Genomic DNA, 14998 nt, shown 5'->3' with positions numbered 1-14998 from the left:
TCTCTGCCTGTGTGAACAAAAATAGGCTAATTGCAAAGCCAACTTGCCACCCTTTTCTCATGCACACCTAGCAATCAAAATGGCACCATTTCAAATACATTTATAGGAAGCCAAAATATCCATTTCAATACACATTATAAGCCATTTCAAAATCAAGCATTCATATACTCAAATCAATACCATTTCTACATTCAAACACATACCAACTAACATGATTCTTTCATCATTACTCACCTATTCAATCATATACCAAAGTACATATCATACTTATCAATACAACCTATTTCAATATGTATTTTTACTACCATCAATCACACACAAAGCTTGACTCATAATTCATCTATTAGCCATTCATTTATTAAGTCCAAATTCATGTTTTTCATAAGTAAATACTTATCATATACCAATTGACCAAAGGATCATCTTGAACCATCACCAATCATACCAAATTATGCCATTACACAATGCAAATTACACATAAAACATAAGTCATTAATAAGCCATATAAATGGCCAAATACATCACCAAAACCTCTATCAAAAAGACTCAAGCCTATACATGTCATATTACCAAGTCACAAGTATATAAATACCAAAATCAAAAAACCGGATAGTGTGATGCAATCTCCGTCAACTTCCAACCCGAGCGAACGTCTGAATCACTATAAAACATAGAAAAATAACTCAAGTAAGCTATAAAGCTTAGTAAGCTCGTATGGTAATAAACTCATATTATTAAATAACTGCATTTAAAACCATTATTCAAATCATGATATAATTCATATGATTGCACCATTCTATCTTGAATTCATACACATAGTTGATCAAGATTTTCATGAGTTTATTCATTCAAAACACATATGGTTTGAATACTTCTTATCAATTCATTCATATCTTCATATGCATAAGCAATTATATATAAAAACTTTATTCAATTCAACTTCCATCACCTTTTCTTTAGCCAAGTGAATTATGTGAAATATCATCAAATAACGGTATTTCGCACACTATGTACCATATGTATATTTAGTTAAAACAACTATAACTCATATCTCACATATCATTCAATTCATACCTCATTATAGCCAAATAAACACATTTTTGCATGAAACATACTTATACACAAATCTTTCTCATTTCATATACATGATACACTAAAAACTTGCGAAATTACCTTCATTTGATTCTTATATAGGTTTTGTATGTACCTATATCACTTAATTTAATTGTACTTTTATTCTCGTCTTGACTTTGCCCGTTGAACCATTGGAATTGTTAAGGATACTCAGAAATCACATTAGCTCGTACAATGTCATATCCCGGATATGGTCTTACATGTTATCACATATCAGTGCCACTATCCCAGACAGAGTCTTATACGAAATCATATAATGATGCCAATGTCCCAGACATGATCTTACACGTAATCACAATACAATGCCAATGTCCCAGACATGGTCTTACATGTAATCACATCTCCGTAAAACCTAATGTCATGACATTTGTATCCTATACTATTCCTAAGGTTCGTACGAGACTTTCGGATATCATAACTTCATCGATTCTTGCTCGTATTCATGACCATTCATCATTCAATTCAATTCAATAATAATTAAGCATTTATAACACTATTTAAATACGTTTATTAGCATACGAACTTACCTCATTCGTTGTAACGACAAATTAGGTCAACTAATCCGATACTTTGTTTTCCCCCGTTCTAGATCCAAATCTCATTTTTCTCAATCTATATAATAACAAAATTTTACTTATTTAGTCATTAATTCATTCAATTTAACACAATTTACACATTTTGGCAAAATTACAGTTTTTCCCTATTATTTCACATTTTTGCAATTTAGCCGTTATCACATAAAAATACAAATTCATACAATTCAATACCAGCCCATGCTATTCGAATTTTCCTTATGTTCATATCAGCCCATTTTTTTCATTAATTCACACATTTACCCATGGATTTTACAAATTTCTCAATTAAATCCGTAATTGACATTTTTGTCAAAAATCACTTTATAAAACTTGTTAATCTAGCTTCAAACTTTAATAATCTATCATAAAACACTTAAAAAACCAAGCATTCAACAATGGCATCATTCAAAATCTATAACAGTTTCAAAATCAGAGGTACAGGCTAGCTAGATTACAAAGCAACGATATCAAAAACACAAAAATCGTTAAAAACAGGACAAAAATCACTTACCAATTTAACTCCAAAGTGACCAAACCCTAAATGTATAAAAATCGCTTCCTCTTGTTAGTATTCAGTTGATGATGAAGGAATAAAAAGATGATATGAAATTTTATCACATTTAATTAAGCTTTATTAACTAAATTACAAAATTAACCATATTCATAAACATTATAATCATCAAATTAATGGCCATAATAGTCCACTCATATAAAAAAATTTCAAATTTCCATGCAAGTGCTCCACATTTCCTTTTTATAGTTATTTGGTTCATTTAACTAGTAAAACTCATATTTTACGCCTTACGTGATTTAGTCCTTTTTACCTAATTAAGCATTTAAATAGTAAAATTTCTTTATGAAACTTTCACACAATAATTCTATCATGTTGTAAACCTTAATAAAATAATAAAATAAATATTTTGAATTTGGATTTGTGGTCTCGAAACCACTATTCTGATTTGACCCAAAAACAAGCTGTTACATAGTAGCATATTGACTAGCCTTACCATCGGAGTTAGAAAAGATTTATAACGTATTCCATGTTTCGATGTTGCACCAATATAGATCTGATCCATCACGTGTGATTTCTTCGTCTGAGATTGAAATTCAACCTGATATGACGTACAATGAGGAACCGGTCAGAATTCTAGCTCAATAGGTTAAAGAATTGAGAAATAAACGCATAGTTTTAGTGAATGTTTTGTGGCAACATCACGGTGTCAAAGATGCTACGTAGGAGCCTAAGGAAGCTATAAGAAAATAGTACCCTGGCCTTTTCATTGGTAAGATTTTCGGGGATGAAAATTCCTAAAGTGGGAGAGTTGTAACAGCCCATTTTTAGTCAAATCAGAATAGTGGTTTCAAAACCACAAATCCAAAGTCAAAATATTAATGTTATTATTATTGTAATGTTTGCATAATGATAGCATGTATGTGTGAAAATTTTGTAAAGAAATTTTATCATTTAAATGGTCAATTTGAGAAAAAGGGTATAATTAATTGAATTGTATATGTGAATTTAGATATGAAATTAGATGGCAAATTGTAGCATATTGGTGATTGGTATTGATGGTAAAGAAATTGTATGATTTGAACATTGGTTGGTGGTATTTTTATGCATATTAGTGTCTTAAAATGGTACCATTTGATCTTGAATAGGTATGTGCAAAATTGGTGGCAAAATGGCTTGGTAAATAGCCTATTTTTGTCCACACGGCCGTGTGTCCCCTGGTGTTGAATTTGAAAACAAGTTAGTATGCTCCACACGGTCTCACACACGGGCGTGTAACTTGGCCGTGTGGTGTAACTCAGTATACCCTACAGGTTTGACACGGCCCGGCATACGAGCGTGTATGGCCATTTTTAGGGCACATAGGCTAGCCACACGGCCATGTATGTTGGCCATGTGACCCAAGTCAATGAGTTGCACGAGGTCGGACAGGGGCTAGGACACGGCCATGTGCTCCCATTTCGAATGTCCACACGGCCTGTGACACAGGCGTGTCAAGTGGCTGTGTGAGACACATGGCCTGGTCACACGGGCATGTGTCCCCTGTTTTGAGAAAAATTTTCAAAGTTTTGTGAAAGTTTCTGAAGTTACCTGTTTAGTCCCGAATCACTCCCAAAGCATGTTTGGGGCCTTGTAGGCTTGTATAAGGGACAAATTGATTGAGATTGAATGATGAATGCTTGAATTGAGAAAATATATGCTAAATGGATGTTTAATTATTTTATAAGTCCGGTAATACTCCATAACCTTATTTCGGCGTTGAATATGGGTGAGGGGTGTTACAAAAGAGAACATATTTTATTGATAAATCTAGATATTTATAGGCATAAGAAATATAAATGAAGTAGAGATCTACTTCTAATGACTATTAGAATTTAAAGTATATAAAAACTTATTTTGATCTTAATGGACATCCACTTAATAAGTATTCATAACAAGTTTTTTATTTTAACAAAAAACAATTAAAATATGCATATGCTGATATTTGAACTTGCACTGAATGAATTACTAAAATATTAAATTTAGCACTCAACTAATACTTTATTTTAATGCATTTTATGCATTTTTCTTTTTAATATACACAATTTATATTTATACTTACTATTTATTAAGCCCCTGATCGAGTTGGTGTGTATTTTAGTTTTTTTTCATTCCAACAAAAACCAATCAAAATATGCATATAGTGGGATTTGAAACTACACAAATTAGATTTATAAAACTTTAAATTTACCATTCAACCGAACCTTCATATTAATATATTTAATATATTTTTTTTAATATAAACATTTTATTATCTACATCATTTGTATAATTAGTTTCAAACCATACATCTAAACAAGAATATGTGTTTTAAATTTGTGGTTTCCACACATATACACATTTGATAGAATTTCTAATATTTATTAAGTCCCTGAGTTGATGTCACCCTCAACTGGGTTATTAACTTAGTCAAGAAATTACAAAAATGTCATTTCATAATTAAAAAATGTTATATTATTTTAGGGTATTTTAATCTTTTCATTTTAACAAAAACCAATTAAAACATGCATGTAATAAGATTTAAACCCACATCAATTGTATTATTAAAACTTTAAATTTAACATTCAACCAAAGTTTCATTTTGACGCATTTTATACAATTTTGTTTTAATATACACAATTTATTATACTCATCAATTGTATATATTAATAATATTGTTTATTGAGTTGGTATTACAAATCAACTAGATATTAATTCAAAATTGATGAAAAAATCATGATAAATAATTATAGTGCATTTAGTATTATTTATCTGATGTATTTATGTGTTTAAATCTTGTTTTACTCATAATTTAATCTAATTTTTTATTTTAATATCGTACATATGTCATTTATTATCATGATTAATTAGTTTTAAACTATATGTTTCATTGTTGATTTGTATGTTACATTTAAACAAATATATCTATTTTAAATTTGTGATTTTTATGCACATACGCATGTGATAGAAAATGAAATCTATTGTAAAAATGTATTTGAATGAAAATATGTAGAAATTTTTGAAAATAATAATAACTTATTTTCAATGTTTTGTAAAATGAAAGTTGAAAATAAGAGTTGTTAATTTATGAATTAATTTTGGTTTAAAGTTATATAAAGAAAATTCCATTTTTCCAACTGTTTTTAAATATGTGTATTTTTTAAAAAAATTTTAAAAATAAAAATATTTCAGAAATCAAAACTACTCTTTAGGTAATTGATTATTCTTTTTCCTTACGAATAGTTTAGTTTGTCGTGTGGCATTGATTTTTGTCGAGAACGACAACCACTCGGTGTCGTTTAAGGTTGATTTTAACTGTCTCGTGAACTCAGGCGGCTCCTTCTTCCTATGTTAGATGTACACAGTTGTTCAATTCAGATTTTTATCCTGTTTTGCTTTTATCAATTCAATAGTTAAAAAGAATCGTTCCATTTTTTAATCAAATTAATACAAATCTAAAAAACTATTTTTTTATAGCATTTCTTTGCCACCATCTCCCCTGTTTATATATGTTACCTATAAAAATTTAGAATTTTTCAACGTCTTGACTTCTTACAATCTCTTCACCCTCATGAAATCCAGATCTTTTAGAAACTACCCATTTCAAACCAGGCCTTGAAAACTCAACTTCCAATGGCCAATTTCTTAGCTATTCTAATGCTAGTTAGCTTTTGGGTTAGTTTCATTTCGGGTCAAAACCCGGGTCTTGAAGCTCCCTATAGGATCCACACTTTGTTCTCGGTGGAATGCCAGAACTACTTCGATTGGCAAACCGTCGGATTCATGCACAGCTTCAAGAAGGCCCAGCAACCCGGACCAGTGACCCGGTTACTGAGCTGTACGGAGGAAGAGAAGAAGAATTATAAAGGGATGGATTTGGCTCCAACTCTAGAAGTTCCCTCTATGAGTAGACATCCTAAAACTGGAGATTGGTAAAGTTTCTCCCTCTCTTTTAGCTCTTTTTTGGGTTTGAAGTTCTTTAATGGTTCCTTTGGTTCTTCATTGTCTAATTTCAATTTCCTTGATCTAAAACTATCATGATTCAAATAAGTATGCTGTTCTGATTAAAGTATTGCTCTTGGAATTGATCAAGTTTGTGAATTGTTGTTGTTGTCAACCTAAATAAAGTTGAAGGATTAAAAATCAAAATACCAAATTTCTTTACCTTATGAAAGAATGTTCATTAAACTTCTTTTTCATATGTTTAATGGTTCAAGAATGATGAACATCTTGCATTGTTTCATGCTTACTTCCCACTCCTTCAGGCATAGAGTCCACTGTTGTGTCCTTTCTGATTAAACTCTCTCATTGTAGCTTTCATCGTGTTATCGTTTTTTGACAATTTTATCTGAGTTCTGATACAACTGAGATCATAGGAGTCTGGAAGAACTTCATGGATGACACTTATTTTGATTATGTAGGTATCCTGCAATTAACAAACCTGCTGGAATTGTCCACTGGCTAAAACATAGTAAAGATGCGCAGAGCACCGACTGGGTAGTGATTTTGGATGCGGACATGATCCTCCGAGGTCCGATTATACCTTGGGAACTTGGGGCAGAGAAAGGCCACCCTGTTGCCGCTTATTATGGGTATGGAACTTTCGTTATTTTTTTGAAGTATGCCAAAACTTAGGACTATTTTTACATGTAGTTATGATAATGCTTCAACATTCTGTCATCGATACTTTTTCTGGTTTCACAATTATCATATGCCCAAAGGCTGATATTGAGAAAAAAATTTATATTTCTATGCATTGTTGCAAACTGTAGATGCATTGTGCATATTGTCTACGATCATTTTCAAATTTTGCACTTAGATATTCATAATTTTTTTGGTACTCCAGGTACTTGATTGGATGTGACAATATTTTGGCTAAAATGCATACAAAGCACCCAGAACTTTGTGACAAGGTTGGTGGGCTCTTAGCCATGCACATAGATGATCTTCGAGTTTTAGCACCTTTGTGGCTTTCAAAGACGGAAGAAGTACGAGAAGACAGAGCTCACTGGGGGACTAATATAACCGGTGACATCTATGGGACAGGCTGGATTAGCGAGATGTATGGCTATTCGTTTGGGGCAGCAGAAGTATGTTATTTTTTTTACTACCACAAAGAGTATAAAAGAAAACTTTACTTCAGCCTTTCTGTGTGCGATATTTTTATGTCCATCTTTTAATTCTGGTTATGTTCTTTTCTTTTCAGGCTGGACTTAGGCACAAGATTAATGACAACTTGATGATCTACCCGGGCTATACTCCACAACCTGGTGTTGAGCCTATTCTTCTACATTATGGCTTGCCATTTAGTGTGGGAAACTGGTCTTTCAGTAAATTAGAACACCATGAAGATGGAATTGTTTATGAGTGTGGGCAACTCTTTCCCGAGCCTCCTTATCCTAGAGAAGTAAGTTAAGATCTAAACCTTGCACTAAGAAATGCCTTTGTAAAATGCTCATTTATTTGCATGTGATGCATTTTTCTCTTACCAAAAAGGAAAAAGAAAATAACCTGTGACATGAGATTGGTTCCATTCATGAACTAAACATCATGCTTATTACTTTTTTTTTCCAGAACATTATGATTATTACTAATGCTGCTTGCATATATCATCTGTTCGTAATTACGAATTACATGTAACACTTGACTTAGTATATCCTTTCCTTACGCAGATTAAATTGATGGAACCTGATCCGAATAAAAGGCGTGCCTTGTTCTTGAATATTGAGTGTATTAATACCATGAATGAGGGCCTTCTGTTACAACATGCCAGAAATGGATGCCCGAAGCCAAAGTGGTCAAAATATCTAAGCTTTTTGAAAAGCAAAAGTTTTGCCAAACTAACTCAACCGAAGCTTCTTACTCCTCCTAGGATGCAAACTGAGGTGGCCAAGGAGGTGAAGGAAATCAATGAATCTATAAGACCATACCCGAAAATCCATACATTATTTTCGACAGAATGTACTACTTATTTTGATTGGCAAACTGTAGGGCTCATGCACAGTTTCCACCTCAGTGGCCAGCCCGGAAATATAACACGTCTTCTCAGCTGTACAGATGAGGACTTAAAGCAATACAAAGGCCATGACCTGGCACCCACTCATTATGTCCCTTCAATGAGCCGCCACCCGCTAACAGGCGACTGGTAATTCTCAAGTTATTGTTATTTACTTTTGCTCCAGATAAAAGAACTCTTAGGCAACATAAAGCAAGAGATTAACAAAACGTTTATGTGCCCAAGCCTTGTGAACTAGAAGGCAGACCACAAACTCTTATCGTTGCTTGATTCATTTCAGGTATCCGGCAATTAATAAACCAGCTGCTGTTGTTCATTGGCTCAACCATGTAAACGTTGATGCTGAGTACATAGTTATCCTTGATGCCGACATGATCTTAAGAGGCCCAATTACACCATGGGAGTTCAAAGCAGCACGTGGCCGACCAGTTTCAACCCCGTATGAGTAAGTCAAGGAGAACAAGGATTAATGTCACTCAAATTCTTTTTACATAACTCAAGCTGCAGCTTATCTCCCTCACTCTTCTCTTATTTAATGACCTTATTTTATTGCTGTGCTTGATAGATACCTTATTGGTTGTGACAATGAGCTTGCTAAACTTCATACTCGCCATCCTGAGGCTTGTGACAAAGTTGGTGGTGTCATTATCATGCATATTGATGATCTCCGGGAATTTGCACTGCTATGGTTGCTTAAAACCGAGGAGGTCCGAGCTGACAAAGCTCATTATGCAACAAACATCACTGGAGATATATATGAATCTGGTTGGATCAGTGAAATGTACGGTTACTCGTTTGGTGCAGCAGAGGTAATGTTTTCCATCTACTTTTTAGAAACTAGATTGTAACTCTTTTATGTCCTACAAATTCCTTGTTGCGAGATTATGAGGTAAAGGCAATAGCATTTTTTGAGGGATTGATTTGCTGTTTGAGTTTATTATTAATGGTATTCTCACTAAATGAAGTTCATTTTTTTGTATGTTCCTCTTATATCATGCAGTTGAAATTACGGCATCTCATAAGCAATGAGATATTAATATATCCCGGATATGTTCCCAAACCTGATGTCAAGTACAGAGTCTTCCACTACGGCTTGGAATTTAAAGTTGGGAACTGGAGCTTTGATAAAGCGAAGTGGAGAGAGGTTGACATGGTCAACAAATGCTGGGCTACATTTCCGGACCCTCCAGATCCTTCAACCCTTGAACAAACCGACGAGAATGAACTTCAACGAGACCTGCTTGGCATAGAATGTGCAAGAACACTAAATGAAGCACTGCGTTTGCATCACAAGAGGAGAAACTGCCCCGAGCCTACTGTCTTATCAAATCCAGCATTGGATACAACTAAGGATATTGCAAATTCAAGGAAAGTCGGTAGGTTTTCCAAGACTGATGATATAGAAAGCAATCCCGTGCCCAGAAATCATTCTCAGGAGTCATCTGAACCTAAAGTTAGAGATGGGCTATTCAGTACTTTAAGGTTCTGGATCATTCTCCTATGGGTGTTTTCTGGATTGGGTTTTATTTTAGTCATGTTAGCGATGTGTTCAGGATATACAAGCAAGGGGTCATCAAAAGGGAAAAGTAACAAAAGCAGGAGAAGATCTTATACGGGGTTTTTAAAAACCAATGGTCGTGATTGGCAAGGTCGCAAGTCAGACGCATAATTGTAACATCACAAGTTGCTTCTAAAGACAAAAAATACATATTCCGATAACAAGTGGAGCAAGCCTGAGCATGATAAAGAGTTCCAAGACAAATATGGTGAAGTGAATGCCATTGATGTAGTTGGAGATTAGAAAAATACTAGGTTTCTCTCGTTTTCTAACTGGCAGATGGGATCATTGGTTGACATTGTAGTTCTTTTCGTTGCATATACTTCGGTTTTGAAGCTCCAACCAAGAAAGACATGTTTTGACATGCTATTTTATTCAAATTTTTGGTTTCTCGAATTGTGAAACATAACTCTTTTATCTTATGAAATGAGATCACAAGCTTTTGCATATCAAAATACAGCTCTTTCATTACATTACTAATTGCTTGTCAGATACAGCAACCAAGCTCTAAACTCTGGCCTCCCTTGTCCACCTCTTTAAGATGTATTGGCTTGGGAGCGACCTAATATTACTATAATCTAGCACTTTTAATGCATGACTGCATAACACTCCTATAAACTCGAATTGCATACAACTACAACAAACGGTGTTGTTAGACAAGTTATAACTTACTGTGTACTCTCTAGGTTGGCCGTATATGCTGACTTTATACTCGAGCAGCGAACCATTCTCAATGCATTGATTGACAACAATATTCAGACATGTTTCGTATTCTTGCTGCAACAATTCGAATATCCTTGGTGTGTAAGCATCTCTTGCATACTTCAAGAGAATCACATCCCCCATTAGTTTCGGCATGTTTTGGGACATATCATAATTAGCTTCCAACTCTTTGTGGTGGCAATCATTCACCATTTTCCCAAGTTGCTTGAGGAATGAAAGAACATCAGAATCAGACTTTAAGTATTTCTTTAGATTAAGTATAAAACTTCCACGCAGTTGCACGGATTTTATGTCGGCGCAAAAGATGTGCCGTTTGTATGCAATGGCCCATTGCTCCCTGGTTTTGAAAATCTTGTTCAACCATTCATTATCCCAAACACCATGTAGATCCATCATATGGTTCCATGAAGCAATGAAGTCTTCTTCTTCCTCATGATCGAAAAAGCAACTGAGTAAGTCATTCACGAAAGGCGGAGAACCTATAAACATATGACTCAGTTGCTTGAGTGCCCTTTGGTACACATGCCAAACGCATACTCGTTGGTTTATGTCCGGTAATATGGAACTAATTGCTTCAGACACTATTTCATCTTGATCAGTGAGGATTGTTTTTGGCTTCTTACCAGACATTGCCTCCAAAAACTTTTGGAACAGCCACTTGAAAGAATCAACAGTTTCATCATATAAAAGTGCAGCACCAAAGATCACCATTTGCCTATGATGGTTCACCCCAACGAACGGTGAAAATAGACGACAATCTTCATTTATCCTGTAGGTTGTATCGAAGCAAAGTACATCACCAAAGTCACTGTAGTCCATTACCATCTTTGCATCAGTCCAAAAAATATTAGCTATTTGATTGTCAGCATCGAGTTGGATGGCATAGAAAAAGGATGGATTTTTCACTTTCTTACCCTGAAAATATTGTTGTATCTTTTCAGCTTCTCCATCTCTCATTTCTCGAGTACGTTTGGAAATCAATTTACTTCTTCGATCTACTGGATCATATGCATGGTCGACACAAGCCTCAATCGAGTTACATGATACTTCATATGCTGACTTTAGTTGTATCTTACGACCCTCAATTGCATTGCCTTCGGCAATTTGGGCTGCAACCAACCGCTTTTGTGATCGTAACATTCTAATCCGACATGCTGCAACAAGCTCGTGATTGTGTTTTTCTTCGAAATTAGTGACACGGTAGCTACCATCAGACTGATGAGAAATGACTAGTTGCGCCAAACAACCAATTCTTGTTTCTTTTCGAGGTCTCTTTATATTCAAATCCCTTTTATCTTTCTGGCGAAACCCTTCTCTGAAGCAAGTAAACCGCCTTGACACCACAGCACCATCTATCTTACTCCTATTCACAGAATCTTTTCGAACACTGAAACCAACTTGTCCTGCATATGAATTGTAAAACTCATATGCATGATCTTCTGATTCGAACCCCATTCCAAGCTTAGGCACGCCGTCCACTCCTGAACTACTATCTAAGTCAGCTTCAACTGCTTCAGCAAAGGCTAACCTCTTCTGTGATGGTAATAGATGAGCTGTTGACGGATTCACAAACTCATGGTTGTGCTTGTTTTCAAAATTAGTGACACGAAACTTTCCATAAGGTTGCCATGCAATAGTCATATGAGCCAAGCAACCAGTTCTCGTCTCTTTGCGGGGCTTCCTCGTATTCATGGTATGCTTGCTAGGTCTATAACCTTGTCTGTAACAGGTGAATCTTCGGGATACAACAGCACCAGTTACTCGACTTTTGTTCACGAAATCTTTTCTAATACTAAACCCTTCCAATACAGCATATCTACTATAACACTTGTATGCATGTTCTTCTGATTCAAACTCCATTCCAACTGCTGGAACCATAAATAAATCTTCGCCATCTTTTACATGAACTCCGGGAACTAACACGTCAACAGATACAGAATCCAGACTCTGAGACTCTTGTTCACTATCAACATTCATCTCATACTTGTTGACTAAGGGAATTTCAGGGGGTGCCTGGCATTCGTCCCCATTAATTTCCACCACACTCTTCTCGACCAAAGAAGCACTTCCACTCCAACTATCATTCTCGCTTTCAGTAGCTTCTCGACTCTTTTCAGGAGAGGAGGTTTCAGAGCTTTTACATCCTTCACCCATATCAACATCTGCTTGATTTGATTCGTGAAGCTCGTTTTGAAATTCTGAATTCTTTCCATGTGTTAGTATGTCATGGCCACTCCTATCCATTGACATTCAGCTAATGAGGGGAATAAAAAAGAGTGGAATTAAGAACATGTAGCAGCAAATGGATACATATAGCATCAAAAAACAAGAAGTTATATTAAAACCAGCTCTTCTATTATCAATTTAACATAAATTTACACACATTCAATATTAATTTCACATAACCCAATTTCAATAAACCGCTCCCCAATAACTTGAAACTTAACAAAATCAATTATCCTACAAAATTAAATATCAAAAGCTATATCCACATGCATGCTTACATGCATATATCATACCAGGAACGTATATAAATATAGATACATAAATACATGTAAAAGCAAAAGTGATACATATACAATTAACTTTTTTTTTTATGAATGAAGTTTAACAAACCAATGAGCAAATTGCAGTCTAAATTACTCAAAGCTCTTAGCAAGAATCCATAAACCAGAAACTAAAAGAGCGAAAAAGAAGTCCAAATATTAAAAAATTACTAAATTACATTCAAAATGCATCAATAAAATCAAACTTTAATCATCAATACTTGCTTGGGTATGGATTCTTTTATTTCAAAAGAATCCCAACTGAATACAGAAGAAGAGAGTAACAGGAAATTACAGTGACAAGAGAAGGTGCAAAACAGAGTGATACGCAATCAAGAGATCAACGGCTGAGATTCGCTGATGATTAGAAGAAATGGCGGGAGAGATTATGAAGTTAAAAAAGAGAGCTTTGTACAGATTGAGTGAGGAATTGGCAGAATTGTAGAGATTAGGTTTTTTTTTTTTTTTTTTTCCTTTGCTACTTCTTTCGGGCTGTTCGGTTACTGGAATAATAGTAGGCAAAAGAAAAGTAAATACTGCAGGAGAGAAAGAAGATTTAATCGATCCACATGGCAACACTGTTGAGATGCCTGCCTTTAATTCGCTATTTAAAATGACTTTAGAAGTAGATTTGTTCAGGACTAAGTTGGAATTATGAAATCGTCATTATTGAGAGGTTTTATTTTAATATCATTTTTATTCGAATAAAATTGTAAAACATATTATAACACATATAATTATAAAACAAAATGTTAAGAGTAATTTATTTTCTCTAGTGATTAATTTTTATTTTAAAAGAAAATGTTTTTGGAGAAATTAAATTTGAATTATTTATATACATTAACAATGTTTGTTTTACTATTCATATTCAAGATTTATTATTATCTCTTCTAATAATATGATTTCTAATAGTTAACTTTGTATTCTTTTCATGAGAGTGTAATATGTTTTATTATTACATCTAACATTTTGTGGGAAGATACTATTGCATCTAACACTTATCGACAATTTTTTTTTAAAAAATTACAAGAATAATTTAAAAACTCTAATTTTTTTATTTTTAAGCGAAAATATTTAATATACTGTCAATAGAATTTTTAAACTTTATATTATTAGGGGTTGAAAATGTATTATAGGAATATAATAAATTATTAAAAATTTTATTTGTGAAATTTGAAAATTTTATCATTAATGAATGAGGTCTTCGATTGGTTAACACAAGTAGAGGTATTGGGTTCTAAGTACCTAAGTTCGTGACTTATCATACACAATTATATGTGTGGATCTTCACAGGGGCGGAGTTAGAATATTTTGATTGTGATGTTAAATTTTGAAAACTTAAAATGTTTAAAAATTCATAAAAATTAATACATAACAAGATTAAATGTAAGAATATTACAAAACTATTTAAATAGTAACTAAATAAAATCAAAGGCATAATGATTTATTTGTCCTCCAATTTTACAAAAAAATCATTTGTCTCCCATTTAATTTTTGGCCTTTTTGAGACCTTAAACTTGTATTTTTTTTGTCAAATTACCCCAAAATGAATAAAAAAGTCAATGTTTTTAAACTTTTTTGACGTGACATACACATGGTTTACATGTCAGTATTTAATTAATTTTTAAAAATTAAAAATATTTAAAAAGTATAAAAATTTTAAAATATTTAAAAAATTAATTAATTAATTACTAATGTATCATTCACGTGGAAATACGCATGTATGCACGTTAGCGAAGTTAACAAATATTAACTTTTTCATCCATTTTATGGTAATTTGACAAAAACACAATTTTAAGCGTTAAAAATACAAAAAATTAAATGAAGTACTAAAATAAATTTTTGTAAGTTAGAGGACAATTATGCCTAAATCTAATTCCTATATACAAAACATTTTTATAAAACGAATTATATTAT

General features: G+C 33.5%; 2 protein-coding genes across 2 annotated transcripts; one reads left to right on the top strand and one right to left on the bottom strand.

The window, feature by feature from the left end:
* Positions 1-5499: 5499 nt before the first annotated feature.
* Positions 5500-10267, top strand: LOC107888740 (peptidyl serine alpha-galactosyltransferase). The gene is made up of 8 exons (XM_041077550.1): positions 5500-6170; positions 6660-6830; positions 7085-7328; positions 7445-7645; positions 7911-8383; positions 8535-8699; positions 8820-9063; positions 9255-10267. The coding sequence occupies exons 1-8, from the start codon at positions 5872-5874 to the stop codon at positions 9921-9923; spliced, it is 2466 nt and encodes an 821-aa protein (XP_040933484.1). The 5' UTR covers positions 5500-5871; the 3' UTR covers positions 9924-10267.
* On the bottom strand, positions 10262-13657 carry LOC107888741 (protein FAR1-RELATED SEQUENCE 12). The gene is made up of 2 exons (XM_016812928.2): positions 13377-13657; positions 10262-12771 (listed from the first exon to the last, which is right to left on the bottom strand). The coding sequence occupies exon 2, from the start codon at positions 12687-12689 to the stop codon at positions 10320-10322; it is 2370 nt and encodes a 789-aa protein (XP_016668417.1). The 5' UTR covers positions 12690-12771; positions 13377-13657; the 3' UTR covers positions 10262-10319.
* Positions 13658-14998: the final 1341 nt, after the last annotated feature.

Source organism: Gossypium hirsutum, chromosome A09, assembly GCF_007990345.1.
Source record: "Gossypium hirsutum isolate 1008001.06 chromosome A09, Gossypium_hirsutum_v2.1, whole genome shotgun sequence".
Lineage (NCBI taxonomy): Eukaryota > Viridiplantae > Streptophyta > Magnoliopsida > Malvales > Malvaceae > Gossypium > Gossypium hirsutum.
The sequence above is the reverse complement of the archived record's forward strand: the minus strand, read 5'-3'. Positions and strand labels throughout refer to the sequence as shown.